General features: G+C 47.8%; 2 protein-coding genes across 3 annotated transcripts in view; both read left to right on the plus strand.

The window, feature by feature from the left end:
- ankrd12 (ankyrin repeat domain 12) overlaps positions 1 to 6,034 on the plus strand; it is a 54,957-nt gene extending 48,923 nt beyond the window's left edge. Inside the window, exons 16-23 of the mRNA XM_063219746.1 lie at positions 535 to 1,461; positions 2,285 to 2,740; positions 3,123 to 3,263; positions 3,743 to 3,853; positions 4,336 to 4,434; positions 4,816 to 4,959; positions 5,315 to 5,410; positions 5,729 to 6,034. Of these exons, the coding sequence (XP_063075816.1) occupies positions 535 to 1,461; positions 2,285 to 2,740; positions 3,123 to 3,263; positions 3,743 to 3,853; positions 4,336 to 4,434; positions 4,816 to 4,959; positions 5,315 to 5,410; positions 5,729 to 5,917 (2,163 nt within the window). The 3' untranslated portion in view covers positions 5,918 to 6,034. The remainder of the gene's footprint in view (positions 1 to 534; positions 1,462 to 2,284; positions 2,741 to 3,122; positions 3,264 to 3,742; positions 3,854 to 4,335; positions 4,435 to 4,815; positions 4,960 to 5,314; positions 5,411 to 5,728) is intronic.
- Positions 6,035 to 12,570: 6,536 nt separating this feature from the next.
- rab31 (RAB31, member RAS oncogene family) overlaps positions 12,571 to 17,950 on the plus strand; it is a 27,218-nt gene continuing 21,838 nt past the window's right edge. Inside the window, exons 1-2 of one of the 2 annotated variants that reach the window (XM_063219756.1) lie at positions 12,571 to 12,913; positions 13,910 to 13,989. In XM_063219756.1, the coding sequence (XP_063075826.1) occupies positions 12,875 to 12,913; positions 13,910 to 13,989 (119 nt within the window). In that variant the 5' untranslated portion in view covers positions 12,571 to 12,874. The remainder of the gene's footprint in view (positions 12,914 to 13,909; positions 13,990 to 17,950) is intronic. The other variant, XM_063219757.1, reaches the window with a different exon arrangement.

Consider the following 17,950-nt stretch of genomic DNA (forward strand, 5'->3'; position numbering starts at 1 on the left):
TAACGCAGTCACGTGCAGAAAATGTTCAGAGCCCGGTATGAAGGTTTACAGATAAGCACTTTAGTGCTGAACGCAACAGGTGCGGGTACCGGCATCGGTTCTGTCCTGGTCGGCCTGAAAACCCTTTGAGAGACTCTTAACATCGGACAATAACAAGGACAATCACTTTTACTGCACTGCGTGTTAGTGTGTGTCAGTGTGTTTGTGTGAACTGATGGAAGGCTGACTGCAGTAAACATATAGCACACACTTGAATACTGCAATGTCCAATAATGTGTATTGGCTCTCTGTGTATGTTTTGTATTTGTGTGTTTATGTAAGATGTCTGACACCTTAAAGGGGGGGTTGCAGGTATGACATCACGTTGGGGGAACTCCCCCAGCATTCTAAGGTTCTACATAGACTCCTATAGAGCCTGGGGAGCCCCCAACGTGATGTCACAATGGTACATACGTATTGTTAAGATGCTTAACCTGCAACCCCACCTTTAATTTCCCTCGGGATTAGTAAATGTTCTCTTCAACTCTCCTCTAGGTCTCGGCACCGGGGCCTTCGGCCGCAACACAGGGCCAGCTAACCGGCCAATCAGACGCCACTTCCACCACCGCCGTCTCCCTTGACGACCGGCACCCAAAGCCGTCGCTACCAGAAGGCTCCACGGCGACGGGAAGTGACTCCGCCCAGTCCGCGTCAGCGTCGTCCGATGACACGCCCCCGCCCCCGCCCCCCTGTGCTGACAGGATGGAGAGTCTGGCCGCCGCCATCGACAGCAGGGAGCTGACCGTCACGCTCGGCGCTCGAGTGGACATTCCGCTGTCTCCACGACGACCACTATCTCAGCAGCAGCTGACGACGACGACGCAGCAGCAGCAGCCGCCAGCCGCCACCAAAGCATCTTCGCTTCCGGGTTCCAGTCAGAACCAGCGGTCGGATCCGGCCCTCGATCCGCCGAGCGCCACTGCTGACCCAGCCTCAGAAAGACCGGACGCCCCGACGCCCACGACGAAGGCGGAGCTGAGAGACAGAGCTGCGTCGGCAGAGACGATAGAGGAGGCCAGGTCAGAAGAGAGGCTTGCTGCTTCGTCAGCGGCGGGTTCTAGAACGGAATGCACCGCCACCCCTCTGATGGCGAAGGACACGCCTCAACCGATGGACACCAGTGACACCGGTGACGTCACCGACGCTGCCACCACGAGGCCGCCTGCAGCCAGTGACGTCTCGTCCAGCAGCGATGTCCTGCTCCTCCATCACCCCCCGCAGGCTACTGCTGAGCCCAGCCCGCTGCCCCCTGGTGGCCCGAGCCTGAACTGCCCACTGCCCACGGAGGAGGAGCCTATGGAAGTGGACGCCCCTGAGACCACGCCCACCACAGAGGCAGCAGCCAATCAGAAACCCAGCAGCACTTCTTCTCGGGAGGCCACCGCCACTGCTGACGCCCAGCTACTGTCTACATTAGGACAGGTACACACACGCACACGCGCGCGCAAACACACACACACACGCACACACACACGCACACACACACACACACACACACACACACACACACACACACACACACACACACACACACACACACACACGAAACGAAACACAGGAGGGCATTAAAGAAGAAATCAGACGACAGGTTACACACAGACACACACACCATGCTGAAAAAAATGAACCATTCCACACACAAATGATTTGACATTTTTTACTTTTTATTAAATGATGGATTTTTTGGTGTCGTGACCAGGGGGGCAGGATTTGGCTGGTTAGCTTCGCCGATTAGCAAGTCACCATTTTCGCATTTCAGACATCCACTTCGCTAATGATGATTGGTGGGTGCACAACCTTTACAGGTCTGTGGTTGGGCACCTCCATGCATCCAATGCCCGTCTTCCATATAGCTTTCTGATTAACCGTAAGTCAGACAATAACGTGGCACGTAATTGGCTGTGTAAACTGTCGTCGGAAACGACTCCATCTTTGAAGCTGAAAAATTCGTTCAATTTTGGCTGAATTCACTAGCCTAGCATTTCCCATTGAAATGACTGGAGGCGGGACTTATTCACTCTCTCCAGTTCTTATACTACCTCCATTGTCGTGACAATATATCTCGAACATAAAATTGTCATCAATCGTTGCAGTTTATCACCAAAAAAAAAGTATCGCAATACATTGACAAGAGTCGATGCAGCTTATCACGATACATTGTCATGAATTGATGCGTCTATGTATATAATGGAAATAACTACTGCAGTACATTGTCATGACAATGTTTTCTTTTCCATGCCCCTAGTCTGCATCGGAGAGCAAGGCTGGCGAGGAGAGACGCGAGCTGCTGACGCCGCCGGGCGCTGCTGCTGCTGCTACCGCAGAGGAGAATCGGGCGCCAGCGGACCCCACAGACGCCGCCGAGAAGAGCCAGAGCTGCGGAGCAACCGTCGCCTTGGCGACCAGCTGCAGTGTCGCTATGGAGACCGAAGGAGGGCTGGAGGGCACCACCACCACCTCCACGGAGAGCTCCTCCCCCTCGCCGCTGTCACTGCCCGCCGTCGCCGTCGACAACAGGGAGGACGCGGACGGCTCGGGAGCCAAGGCCAAGGTTCCGGTGGCGGTGGCAGTGGCGGTTGGTTTTGAGAGGTCGGCGGAGGAGGAGGAAGTGGACCTGGCGCTGCTGCACCACCCCAGGAAGAGGAAGCTAGCGCGCGCCGTAGCGGCCGGGGCCTCACCATCCCTGCTCACCGCACAACAGGTGACACTCACATTCACCTTTGGCCTGGTTTAGATTAATGCCTTACTACGTACTTAGTATATACAATATATGCAGGGCTCTAAAGTAACTTTGTTTTTGTCACCAGCCAAAACGTTAGGTAGATGTTAATCTTACTAGCCAAGCATACACTCACTAATGGGTCAAACTGCCTACTAAGGTGTTTTTTTCTGAAGACCTTCATTGCAAAATTATGTATATCCGTTTTGGAACATTATTATTATTGTTATTATTATTATTGTACATTCTTATTGTAGGTGCCGATGTAAATTAGCCTGAGGCTAACTGGTGCAGTGCATTTATGTTCTAATTGTACGTGGTCCTTAATAAATGAAATGAAATTGAATTCATTAATTCTCATCAGGTGAGAGAGCGTGCGCAGCAGTCCCTGGCGTCCATTGTGGACTCTCTGAAGTTGGAGGAGATTGAGCCGTATCAGACGGAGAGGGCCAACCCTTACTACGAATACCTCCACATACGCAAGAAGATCGAGGAGAAACGCAAGGTACGAGATCTCCTCTCCTCTCCTCCCCTCTCCTCTCCACTCTTCCCCATTATGAGTACCGGACTGCATATTATTAATAATGTAAATAACTAATATATAACTACTCTCCTCTCCTCTCCTCTCCTCTCCTCTCCTCTCCTCTCACTCCTCTCACTCCTCTCACTCCTCTCACTCCTCTCTCTCCTCTCCTCTCCTCTCCTCTCCTCTCCTCTCCTCTCCTCTCCTCTCCTCCTCTCCTCTCCTCTCACTCCTCTCTCTCCTCTCCTCTCCTCTCCTCTCCTCTCCTCTCCTCTCCTCTCCTCTCACTCCTCTCTCTCCTCTCCTCTCCTCTCCTCTCCTCTCCTCTCCTCTCCTCTCCTCTCCTCTCCTCTCCTCCACTCTTCTCTCCTTTCCTCCCCTCTCCTCTCCTCTCCTCTCCTCTCCTCCCCTCTCCTCTCCTCCCCTCTCCTCTCTCTCCTCTCCTCTCCTCTCCTCTCCAGGTCCTCTGCAGCGTGATCCCTCAGCCTCCTCAGTACTATGACGAGTACGTCACCTTCAACGGCTCCTACCTGCTCCACGGCAACCCCCTCAGCAAGCTCTGCATCCCCACCGTGAGTACCATAGCAACCAGTGACCATGGCAACCAGTACCATAACAACCAGCCACTCCCCTCCTTATCATCAAGCTCTGCATAACCACCGTTTGTATAGCAACCAGTAGTACCATAGCAACCATTCCATTCCATTCCAGCCCCTGGAGCACCTCGGCCATAAGAGATGTAGAGAGAGGTTACCATGGCTACCAGCCGCTCCTTCCACACTAAGCAACCAGTAGCATAGCAGCCAGTAGCATAGCAACCAGCCACCCTACCTTACTGCACCTAGCAACCTAGCAACCAATAGTAGCTAAGTAACTTCCAGAATCTAGCTGGATGGCAACAGAACATAATACACTCAACAGGGATGTGTTGGCTTTTAGTGCCGTTTGGTGATAAAGCTCTTGATTCCCATACTTTCTGTCATTTCTAGTGTGATGTAATCTGATGTGTGTGTGTGTGTGTGTGTGTGTGTGCGCGCGTGTGTGTGAACACCAGATAACTCCGCCGCCCTCGTTGCCGGAGCCCTTGAAGGAGATGTTCAAGACCCAAGAGGTCGTCCGCATGAAGCTCAGACTGCAACACAGCATCGAACGGGTACGTCACACACACACACACACCAGACACACCATGTTTTTATAATGGGTTTCAATGGGAGAAAATACTACACACTAGGTTTTCTTAAGAGGCCAATAGTTTGTAGTTCAGTAGCCGCGTTTTATAATGGGCTTCAATGGGGGAAAAGACTACACAGTAGCGTCTCTGTGGTCCCTCCGCAGGAGAACCTCATTGTCTCTAATGAGCAGGAAGTGCTGTTTTGTAGTCCAATATCCAGGTCTTATAATGGACTTCAATGGGAGAAAAGACTACACACTAGGTTACCTGAAGATGCCATTTTTGTAGTGCAATAGCCAGGTTGTTAATGGCTGTCAATGGGAATAAAGACTACACACTAGCGTCTCTGTCCTCTCTCTGCAGGAGAAGCTGATCGTCTCTAATGAGCAGGAAGTGTTGCGTGTCCACTACCGCGCCGCCAGGACGCTGGCCAATCAGGCGCTCCCATTCAGCGCTTGTACCGTCCTATTGGACGCTGAGGTCTACAACATGCCCCAGGAGGTCCAGGTGAGACACACACACACACACACACACACACACACACACACACACACACACCAATCACGCAACACACACACACACCGAGGTCTCTCCAAGATAGCAATCGGGCCGTAGGCCACTACTTTACACATGTCTCTGCTTATCCGTCTAAACTGGAATACTTGTGTGTGCATGTGTGTTTGTGTGTATATGTATGTGGGTGCGTGCCTATGTGAGTGGGTGTGTGTGCGTGCCTGTGTGTGTGCGTGCCTGTGTGTGTGCGTGCCTGTGTGTGCATGTGTGTGCGTGTGCGTGTGCGTGTGCGTGTGCGTGTGCGTGTGCGTGTGCGTGTGCGTGTGCGTGTGCGTGTGTGTGTGTGTAGGGTGAGGATGGCAAGGCGTCTGTGCGAGATCGCTTCAACGCGCGGCAGTTCATGTCCTGGCTGCAAGACGTCGACGACAAGTTTGACAAGCTCAAGGTCAGTTACACACACACACACGCGCGTGTCCTTGTTTCACAAAAAACTCTTTAGTATTTAATAATTTTATTAATTTATTATTTATTTTCTTCTAGACGTGTCTGTTGATGCGTCAGCATGAGGCTGCAGCCTTGAACGCGGTGCAGCGTCTGGAGTGTATTTGTATTTTATTAAGTGTATTTATTTATTTTATTTGTGTATTTATGTATTTTCTTCCAGACGTGTCTGTTGATGCGGTGCAGCGTTTGGAGTGTATTTGTATTTTATTAAACGTATTATTTATTTTATTAATGTATTTATTTATGTCTTTTCTTCCAGACGTGTCTGTTGATGCGTCAGCAGCACGAGGCGGCGGCCCTGAACGCGGTGCAGCGTCTGGAGTGGCAGCTGAAGCTCCAGGAGCTGGAGCCAACAACCTCCAAGACCGCCACCAGCATCTTCCAGATCCCAGAATTCCACATCCCCCTCGTGGAGGTCAACGATGACTTCGACCTCACTCCCATCTGACCCCCACATGACCTCATATGACCCCCACGTGACCCCCGGGGGTGTTGAGGAGCCCTAGGGGGGCGTTCAGAAGGAGATGGCTGAGAACGGAGGGGCTGGGGGTGGGCGGAGCTCAATTGACTTTGAGCTGACCGCTATATCACCACCGGGGGCGGAGCTATAAAGGGGGGTGAGTTGGGGGGGTGAGCAGGGCATTTGTGCCTCTTATATAAAAGGTGGTGGTGGTGGTGGTGGGGGGGGGTCCCATTTTGACCTTGGCAGGCTGTATGGGAGGAGGGGTCCCCATCACTGTTTAGCACTGGGGCCCTGTAATGCCTAGGGCCCTATGGGGGAGCCCTATCACTGCTTTGCAGCTTACAAAGTTACGGAGCTATAGGGGGGCAAGCAGGGCATTTTCTCCAGGGCCCAGGGGGGCTATTATGACCGTAATGGGCAGGCTGTATGTATGTATGTATGGGGGGGGGCTGTCACCGTTTTGCCCTGGGGCCCTGTGTTGCAATCGTTACGCCACTGATCTGATCCCCCCCCGAACCCCCTTGAACCCCGACCGCCTGGCCAAGAACCTCCGGCGTCCGGGCGGAGGATTGGAACACGGAACGCTGTTGATGATGCATCACCACGGTGATGAGGAGCCGTGCTGTCAACTGGCAGGACTCATGCGGACCGACAGCCAACATGAAGCACTTGGCTGGAGACGGGGGTGTGTGTGGAACTGTGTGTGTGTGTGTGTTTGTGCGCGTGTGTGTGTGCGTGCGTCTGCACACGTGTGTGTGTGTGTGTGTGTGGGTCTGTGTGTGTGTGTGTGTGTGTGTGTGTGTGTGTGTGTCTGCGCTACGCACAGTAATGTACCACTCTATGACCTGTCGCACCTGAGCTCTCTCACACACTCTACTCAAAACAAGCAAACTGAAACATATACGCACGCACGCACACACACACACACTCTCACACACACACACACACACACACACACACACACACACACACACACACACACACACAGGGTGGCCAGTGGCCTCAAGCAAGCAAGGAGCTGGTGAGGGGGGCGGTCTTCCTAAAGGGCCCGGACCTCTAATAACGGGCCCAGTGAAACGGGCCTAACAGTTCTGAGGTGCCCAGTCTAACTCCTGTCGGCCCAGCTGGCAGCAGTTCTGCCCCCACTTCACCCCACTTCACCCCAGCTTCCCCCCACCCCCCATTGGTCCAGCCACGCCAGTCCTGCCCGGTCCGGTACATACACACACACACACTAATGGGCCCAGCCCAGTGGAACGGGCCTGAGGTCCTCTAATGGTCGGCCCGGCCCACTCGCCTCTCTGGCACTTGTTCTGTCCGAAACGACCTGATCGCACTTAAAGACCCCTCCCTTCCCTCCCGAGGGCCCCCTTGACCGCTCCTCCTCCTCCTCTTCACCCCCACCCCGAAAAGCTCCCCGCACCACCTCAAACTTACCCTGACCCAACCCCCCCCCCCCCAAACAGTCGTGGATATGTGGTGAGGGGGAAGGGGACAATGAGACACTGGGAGTGGTCAATGGAGGAGGGGAGGAGTCAAATGGGGGGGGGGGGGGGTGGGAAATGGGCTCTCATGCACTTCATGCCGACCGTCATAGGAACCTGTTAAAGGGTTAATAAAGGACAGGAGTGACTATTACACACGTACACGTTCTCCCTCTTATGAACCTGTTAAAGGGTTAATTACGCAGGAGAGGAGATGAGGAGGAGGAGGAGGAGGAGAGAAAATAGGAGTGGAGGAAGAGGAGAGAAAATAGGAGTGACCATTACACACATGTACAGATTGTGGCTCTGTCTGTTTTTGTCGTTTCGTTCCGTTTTGTTTTTAGTTTTTTGTGTTTTGTTTTGTTCCGTTTTTGGTCTGTAACTTATTTTATATATGTACTGATTGTGCAGTTTGTACATAGCTGTGTAATTATTGTTTTAATTATGGTTTTCTTTTTTAAATGTAAAAAAAGTACATTTTAAAAGAATTGAGAGGAAAAACTGAATTTAATGAAAAATAATTGAACAAAAAAAAATTAAGAAAGGCGTTCGATCCTGTTTTTGATTGTAAAACTTCAAATGTGTTTTTTGTTGTTGTTTTGTTACAATGGACCAGAGTTTGGTTTATTTTTTAATATATTATCTCTATAGCTATCGTTCTTGTCCCCTGTCGCTGTTTGTTAGTTTGTTTGTTATCAGCTAGCCATTTGTGTAGTCTTTTCTTCCATTGAAACCCATTATGACACGGCTATTGGATTACAAAAATCGCCTCTTCAGGTAGCCTAGTGTGTAGTCTTTTTTCCCATTGAAACCCATTATAAGACACGGCTATTGAACTACAAAAATGGCCTCTCGTCTTACCTCTGCTATCTTTTGATCTTGTCCTCTGTCGCTGTTCGTTGTGTGTTTGTTGTTGCTTAACTCCTCAAGCATGTGCATTGTTTAAGTTCCTTCTTAAGTTCCTTCTCCCTCTCGTGTTTAACTTGAGCGTTATTTAACCTCCTGGGGGAGTAATTGTGAAATCTGGGCTCACTAGTAAACCAGGTTAAGTTCACCTTGAGGGGTGTCAAACTCAAATCGACGGAGGGCCAAAATTAAAGTCTGGTACGAAGTCGCAGACCGGACTCGATATTTATTTGGAAAAAAATTGACTTAAAAATGTGCCCGTTTTCTAATGGGCGTGGATGGGAGAAAAGACTCCAAGTGGCTCTCTGACTACTGTCATTATGTGTCTTTACCTTTAGAGGAGGGGGCATAAAAAAGAAACCTTACAAAATCAAAATAAAAAAGAAACCTTCATTTTACTTTTACTTTTACAGTTTTCCGTGTGAGATCACGAACAGTGAAACAAAAAACTATTTTTACAGCGTAATGCCTTTTTTGAACGATGGTTCTAAAAATAAAATATGTCTATTTTAATATTTTCTTGTTACAAGGACTGTACATAGTTGTAATATATAATTGAATAAATTTTATTGGTTGTGAAATTCAAAACATCTTGTTCATGTTCTGTGTGTGTTGTGCTGTTGTGTGTTCTGTGTGTGTTTGGGATGAGTTGCTATAGTAACACAGAGCCGTACCCGGACATAAACGGCTCTGGTAACACTGAGTGTGGAAATCATAGAGGTGGAAAATAACACTAGAGGTGACACAGCAATTCGCGACAGCACTGGGAAATGGCACATGTAGCTTCCCAACTTCCGTAGGTAGTGTAGGCACCTTCAGTCAATGCAAATCAATGGAGAACACACCCACCCCGATAAAAAAAATTGACTAAAACTGTGTGAATATGAAGTAACACATTGATCAGACCAGACCAGATTTGAAATGTCAGGCTAAATATCTACTTAAATCATATGAGTCGATAAAATACATTTAAAAGTCAAATTATATATTTTATGAATATATTTAGCAACACACTTCAACTATTGTCCTTGTATAGTGTGTTGATGGACATTTTCACATGATTATCCATTTGTGACAGAGATAAGCCTCCTTCTCCGTTAATTTCCATTTCTCTGATCTACCTACAGATAATGGCCGCTACAGATTGCCGAAAAAAGGGGGCAGGGTCCCCTCTAGTGTTATTTTCTACCTCTATGGTTGAAATGGTAGAGCAGGGTGATTTCTTTGGCTCAAGGGCCACATTTGGTAAATAGCCTATCGACCAAAGGGCCAGATGTCGCAGGCAACTTCCGTGTCAATAAGAAACGATATACACGGGCATAACTTGCTGGGGTTTTCGTTGCTGCACATAATGAAATACATTTACGTTAATACAGTAGCCTTGACTACACACACACACACACAAGTTGTTGGGTGAGAGAGACACTTTTAAAGAGTTGTCTAATATGCGACCTTGCCGCCTCCACTTGTGCTTGTTTCCTCGTACCAGGAAGTAATATGTCATGATGACATCACTGACAACAGCATTATATTTCAATATATCGCAAAAGCTCAATTGTAATGTAGGCGACCTCCCTACCCTCCCTGGCCACCAGGAGTGTTCTTTGCTTACATTCACTGTAGCGTTAAAGGACGTTTGAAAGGTGCGGTTGTGGCCTAGTAGTAGTTAAGGAGAGGAGATGGGCTTTAGATCAGAGGGCTGCAGCAGGTTCAAATTACCACCCTTCCACTCCAGACTCTAACCAATGTCCTGTATTAAAACCAATAGTCAAAGGGGCACGTTGGATAAATAAAATACAGAAGTAGAGTGCCCAACACGCAGTCATCAGAATGATAACACAGTGAACACAGCACAAAACGAAATTGCATTGATGCCTCACCCGTGCAAGGGGGCAGCCCTCAATGGCGCCCCTAGGGAGCAGTGCGGTGGGACGGTACCATGCTCAGGGTACCTCAGTCATGGAGGAGGATGGGGGAGAGCACTGGTTGATTACTCCCCCCACCAACTTGGCGGGTTGGAAGTCGAACCGGCAACCTTTGGGCTACAAGTCTGACGCCCTAACCGCTGGTTAACTTAGTTCTTTAGTAGCCTCTTCAGCTATGTGGGTCGGGAACTTGTGTCTCCAGAGCAGTCCTACATGGCCCCGGTATCATTTTAATGTTATGCAGTTTCACATTAAATATGATTTTTGTAAAGAAATGTTAGAAATTACATTTGCAATACAATTAAGTTATATTTTCAGGCCTGGGGGCCTAGTGAAGGTGTGGTCCGTTGTAAATGTTCAACATAGGCCTAAAGTGCAGGGGGAAATCCTGGTTTGTGTGCATAGTACGGCCCTTGGACGACTCTGTAAAATTTGAAGTGGCCCCTCGAATGGAAAAGGTTCCTCACCCCTGATAGTGGTTACATTCAGGATTCCTATACATGTATGCCCTGGTGGCGGCCTGCCCTCTGGTGGTAAGTATTGGTAAGGCATCTCTAGGTCCATTCACAGGCCAGTCCTCTCAATCAGGGGGTGGGGGGTGGGGGGTAGTGGAGATTTCACCTTGATCCCATATGTATGGTGAATATTGTGTGCAATGTTGGGGGGGGGGGGGGGGGGTTAGTGGAGATTTCCCCTTGATCCCATATGTATGGTGAATATTGTGTGCAATGTTGGGGGGGGGGGGGGGGGGGGGGGTGGGGGGTGGGGGGTAGTGGAGATTTCACCTTGATCCCATATGTATGGTGAATATTGTGTGCAATGTTGTGAGTAATGTAAAGTGAGTAAAGTAACTAGACACCTTTCCCTTTCGATCAATAAATGATACTCTACTACTCTACTCTAAATTAGACCACTAAAATATTGCACAGTTGGGGGGGCATATCTTAGCTGTATTGCCAAATTCATCTACAACATAATAAAACATTATCAACAGAGTTGCATGAAGTAGAAGTAGTAGTACTTGTGCCAAAATCTCTGCGGTAGTGTTTGCCATTCCACCTGCCCAACGTACTCAACTGCCCTCATGGTATAGTAGCCAGCAGGAGTACTCAACTGCCCTCCTGGTAGTGGGTGCGTTCCAATATGGGGCCTTTGCGCCCTCCACTTGTGTTTGCGGCCTCGTACCAGGAAGTAATACGTCATGATGACATCACTGACAACAGCATTATATATCAATATATCGCAAAAGCTCAATTGTAATGTCATTTTCTCATTTGTAATAGTCCCCAAAACATTGAGTTGCATGAAGTAGAAGTAGTATTACTCTTACGGAATCACACTAGTGGTAGGCCTGGACCACTGGTGGACAGCGCAGTAAATTAACACCAGCCAACCAGCCAAATGATGGCAAACAGTTTGGCTGGTAGAAAAGACCAACTTACTAACCACTTGGACCCATTTTGGCTGGTAATGAAAAATGTTAATTCATAGCCCTGTGGGATATATATTACATGGTTACAACTTTGTAATATCATACCACCAATGTTGTAGGCTAATTAAATATGTAAGAGTACTTCGACTTTATGAAACTCTGATTATCTATGTGTCTTGTGAATTGATAATTGACTTAATTCTACAGATCTATTGAAATAATAATAACAATTACTATTATTATTATTATTGAATTATTATTATTATTATATATTCAGTTAACTCAGCAGTCGGTTAGAGCCTGTGCCTGTAGGCCTAGTTCCCTCTCTGACATGAAGATCAACAGTGTAATTGGAATAGCGTCTCTATCCAATGTCATCTTCACGACGAGCTGGAACTCTATCAAAGCCAGCAGTTCGAAATCCAGCTGAGCTGCTCTGAGTCCAGATGTTCCAAATCTGTTGAGAGTGGGGGGCGCACACGGGATCACAGCATCGCACCATTGGCCGCTTACCTGCTGCGCGACCAGGAAAATTACGAACAATTACGCACGGATTACGTACAATTACGCACGAACGCGAACCGCACCGAACACAAAGACAGAACAACTGGCTCCCTTCTTTAAGTGACTGAGCATGATCCCCACATGAAGTACCATACTACACTACTACACATGTGACCTACTTTCATTTAAGGTAGCCTAGTCTTTAAAGTTCACGCTTTGTCTGCATACCATACTCGTATAGGCCTATCGTTCAGACCTGGACATACGACCCTATCCGTTTAGGAATGCGGAATCGGTGGTAGGCTATTGATTGGCTGACACATTTCAGCGCAAAATAATCAACAGGATGGGGGGGGACAAGTAGCCTACTACATTGTAAAGTGCTTGTCGTGACATGACCCATTTTCCATCGTTCTGCCGAGAATCTATCCTTTATCTTTGTCTAACTTCTTCTTTAAATCGGGGAGAGAGAGGAGAGGCACAGGAATCACGTGACTGACACCGCTTCGCAGTGACTCCAACTGGTTTCCGTTATATTCTGGGAAGATGGTCAGAGAAGTCGCTCAGAATAGGGGCAGGGTTTTGTCGTTTATAATACAGAAAATGTCGTTGTAAGCATGTTTGCATTGAAGCGCTAAACAAACTCTCCAAGGCGACCTCCAGAATGCGCCAGTCGTCGTAGAGTGTTAAAATGGCCATCATCAGGGAATTGAAAGTCTGTCTTCTTGGGGTAAGTGGAGAAGAAAAAAAACTTCCTTCGCCGGATTCCTGGCAGATTTCTCGCTGTCTGCGGTTCCGTGGGGGAACGTGAACAAACCGCGCCTGTTACCGTTACTGTCCGCGTGATTCTGCTGTTTTGGCGTCAGCTGTAATGTTCTAATCCGCAAACAACAAAACTTTTTCACGATTTTGAATAGCCTAATCGAGGTGGTGTTTACTGATCTGAGTACTAGCGCAGCCTATTTGGTAATAGCCTGTCGGAATTGCCTAATGTCGGTCTATTTTTGGAAGAAAAAAACATCTTCGCTTGGCGATACATTGTAGCATTTGGTAGGCCTAAAGCACATCGCCAGTAGGCTAGTGAACGCCGGCGTCTCTTGCTAGGCCTCGTCATGTTTCTGTCTCCATTCAGATGTCATTTTCTCCGAATGCCTCGAGATGCCAATCCAACATCCACAAGCATTACGTCACATTGTCAGGCTGCTTGTCTGGCCTCGGGACAGGCGCTCGAGCTGCAGAGCGCTTTTGTCTAGAACTAGAACTCTACACACTCTACAGGAATCCACGCAGCGTTCTGACTGGGGAGAAATTCTGTTCAGGAATTGAAGTGTTTTGTCAACAGTGGCAGTCTGGCCAAAGGCTTTGTGCTAATATTTTCCAGAGTCGCTGCGTTACGACAGTGTTTGTCCACAGAGAGCAAGAGAGAGAGAGAGGGAGAGGGAGAGAGAGAGAGATTATTGTCAATGTCTTGTAGGCTATGTTTAATTTAACTGCACATTGGAGACTGGTTAAACGCAATTTCAATCTTCTGTGATAACCCTGTTACATAGATCTTTGACAATAAAGTAGCCTACTTGACTTTAGGCTGCTTGGGAATGGAGTGAAAGCCGGCTGGCTGGTCAGACATAACGGGGTCATATCATATCGAGCGAGGGGAGAAATTCCTTCACCTGAGTGACCTGTGACCTGTCCTAACGTTCACCCTTTTCCTCTCCTTGTCTCCTAGGATACGGGAGTGGGGAAGTCCAGTATTGTGTGCCGCTTCGTGCAGGACCATTTCGACCACAACATCAGCCCCACTATCGGGTAAGTAGCCTATAAGGATGACGAGAGACAGCCCGGGCTCTAAATTCACTTTTTCCATCACCAGCCAAAACGGCTAGTAGATGTTAATCATGCTAGCCGCACACACCAACGAACGGATCAAAGTGGCAAGTAGGTTGCTTTTTTTTATGAGCCACACCAAAATTTGACCAGCATTTGGCCAGTTTGGCTGCTGTTCATTTCAGAGTTGTCCAAAGTAGAAGTAGAAGTATGTTTTACAAATGTGTAATTACAACACTAGATATTAAAGTGAAAACCATGTAATATCATCCCACTAGGAGTACTTTTACGTCTACTTTCATGTATGAAAAGTGTCATTTTCCCAGTCATAATGAATACTCAGAAATTGATGGTGGTGGTCAGTATTCATGAAAAAGGTAGGCCTAACATTTGCGAATGGGCAGCATGAATTCTGGGATGACATCGACAATCCTGGCCGATGGTTCCGTCTACTCAAAGCACAGGGCTTTCGTACACACACACAGACACACACACACACGCACACGCACACGCACACGCACACACACACTTCAGTAAGGCAAAGACTGAACGTGACTAATCCGTGGTTTTGTGTAGCAGTGTGTGTGTGTGTGTCTGTGTGTGTGTGTAGGAGAGGGAAAAGGCTTAGGTCATCATTTTGAGGGTAAAAGTATGTGTCTGGTCTGCACTGCTCTTGAAACTGCAGTCAGACCTGTTATCAGAGTTTAACCCTCCTGTTAACCCCCCCCCCCCCTTCTCAGCCAGACCTCTTACCAGAGTTTAACCCCCCCCCCCTCCCCCACTGTCTCAGCCAGACCTGTTATCAGAGTACCCTCCCCCCCTGTTACCCCCACCCCCACCCCCTCTCTCTCAGCAGAGCTGCCAAGCTGAAAAACAAACAACACACATAGTACATGTTATTGAGTATTGAGGCACTACAGGTATATGTAACTGAGGTGTTCCCAACTTCCCGCACAACTTTGTAATAACTAGTGTAATTACATTTGCAGAAAATAGGCTACTTCTACTTTATACAACTCTGACATTAACAGCAGCCAACCGGCCAAGTGCTGGTGAAATGTTGGTGTGGCTCATAGAGAAAACCAGCCTACTAGCCACTTTGACCCATTAGAGAGAGAGAGAGTGTGTGTGTGTGTGCAGATGGGGTCGCCGGCGGGCCTAATCACTATTTGCTGAAAATACTCAACTACATCATAGCAACACATTGCTATGACAGTGCCGAGAGCCTTAAGTAACAGATTAAGACATATCCATTACAATTTTGGATGACGCTAAGGGGTTAACATCTACTAGCCATCACATACATACATGTTATTGAGGCTCTATAATATGTAACTGAGGTGTTCCCGCACCGTCCGCCCCTTGGATCCCCAACTCGCCACCTCCTAGTCAACGCTCCAGTTTGGGTATGGGAGGCACAGCACGATACCGCCGCACTAAAGGACCAGTGCGATAGCTCAGCGCTACCGATACTGTATGAGGCTTCGGGAGGGAGGTTTACTAACGTTCTACTGATACTGTATGAGGCTTCGGGAGGGAGGATTACTAACGTTCCACTGATACTGTATGAGGCTTCAGGAGGGAGGTTTACTAACGTTCTACTGATACTGTATGAGGCTTCGGGAGGGAGGATTACTAACGTTCCACTGATACTGTATGAGGCTTCAGGAGGGAGGTTTACTAACGTTCTACCGATACTGTATGAGGCTTCGGGAGGTTTACTAACGTTCTACTGATACTGTATGAGGCTTCGGGAGGGAGGATTACTAACGTTCCACTGATACTGTATGAGGCTTCAGGAGGGAGGTTTACTAACGTTCTACTGATACTGTATGAGGCTTCGGGAGGGAGGATTACTAACGTTCCACTGATACTGTATGAGGCTTCAGGAGGGAGGTTTACTAACGTTCTACTGATACTGTATGAGGCTTCAGGAGGGAGGTTTACTAACGTTCTACTGATACTGTATGAGGCTTCAGGAGGGAGGTTTACTAGCGTTCTACTGATACTGTATGAGGCTTCGGGAGGGAGGTTTACTAACGTTCTACTGATACTGTATGAGGCTTCAGGAGGTTTACTAACGTTCTACTGATACTGTATGAGGCTTCAGGAGGTTTACTAACGTTCTACTGATACTGTATGAGGCTTCAGGAGGTTTACTAATGTTCTACTGATACTGTATGAGGCTTCAGGAGGTTTACTAATGTTCTACTGATACTGTATGAGGCTTCGGGAGGGAGGATTACTAACGTTCCACGCCGCACTCTGCTAGTTGGCCTCCGTTACACACAGACTTCAGGGGAGTTAAGGAAGAAGCTGGTTCAGTAGTAAGCCATTAATACTCCATCCCATAGATCCAATCACAATTGTGGTGCGGGGTGTTAACAGGTATGACCTAGCATAAGTGTACCTTGAGGTAGAGGTAAATTATCTAACAGAAGTAGCCTGGTTCTCAAGCAGACCCTCGTGCCTTTTCGCTCGACTTCTTGAGCTCACATTAGGGCCTGGGTGAGGCGAGTTGAGCCCGTAGTGCTCCGTGCACACCATACTCGATCCCACGTATCCAATCACAATCGGGGGGCGGGGTGTTAACAGGTTAACAGACGTAGCATTGTGCACGACAACACAGTAGCACATACAGTACAATACACACTGTAGTTACAACCAGTTGAGTCCAAATGCAGAGCTGTGCAGGCCGAACACAAACAGACGGAGAGCCATCAAATGAAGCAACAGGTGAGTGTGAGAGCACCCAGTGTTGCCAGATTGCCAGTTTCCCGCACAATTGGGCTGCTTAGGATGATCGTCTGGGTGAAAAAAGGGCATTTAGGTGAATTCTTCTGCACATTTATGACCATTGAAATTAGGGCTGGGCAATGTGACGATATATATCGTTATCGTGATATAAAAGTGTATATCGTGACCTTTCTCGTATATCGTGTATATCGTGATAGTAATTTTATCAATTTTATACAATTGAATATCATTTATTTATATCTCATGTTGTCACAATACACACTATACGTTAATGTAACTGTAAAAATAAGAATAAAAAGATCCATTTTAAAGAAAGGTTGTTTTGCGACATGAAAAAATAAAGAACAAATAAAGAGAATAACTGAAAATGTATGTAATTGTGCTATATCGTGATATCGCTATCGTGATATAAAGTAATCCATATCGTGATATTGTTTTTTTCCATATTGCCCAGCCCTAATTGAAATAAACAATTTTAGTTCAAATTGGGTGCAATTTAGTTGTTTCTGGTACTTTTTTGAGCTGGATATCATCAGTCTCATTTGGCAACCCTGACAGCGCGTTGCGTGTCCCAGCGTGTCCCAGCGTGCCTTGCAGGTGTGAGTCCTCCTGTAGCCTGGGGGGGGGGGGGGGGGGGGGGGGGGTATACACACGGTTTGGAAAGCCAGGAGCCACACTACTTATTTTAGATCATTACCTGTGTGTGTGTGTGTGAGTGTGTGTGTGTGTGTGTGTGTGTGTGTGTGTGTGTGTGTGTGTGTGTGTGTGTGTGTGTGTGTGTGTGTGTGTAGTGTGCTGGCACAAGTCTGGAAGTTACGGGCGGCAGCAGCAGTGGTGGTCTTTGTGCAGTTTACTTGAGTTAATCGGATTGCAAACTAAAATAAAACGAGTGGTAAAAATACAAACGAGGAGGAAAATCAGACCAGTGGAACACGTGGTGTGGTGTGGATGCAAAACAAGAAGAGGGAGTGTGTGTGTGTGTGTGTGTGTGTGCGCGCGTGTGTGTGTGTGTGTAGCCACATATTTTATATAGTGTGTTTTTTTATTTATTTATCATGATAGTGTACGTCTAACCTCAGAAGATGAGGTGCTAAAGCAAGATGAGTGTATAGCTTTCTACATGGAAGTATATCAAGCAAATACAAACTGAGTTACTGAACTTTTCCAAACAATTGATACACACACG

This window comes from Engraulis encrasicolus, chromosome 16 (genome assembly GCF_034702125.1).
Source record: "Engraulis encrasicolus isolate BLACKSEA-1 chromosome 16, IST_EnEncr_1.0, whole genome shotgun sequence".
NCBI classification, from domain to species: Eukaryota; Metazoa; Chordata; class Actinopteri; order Clupeiformes; family Engraulidae; genus Engraulis; species Engraulis encrasicolus.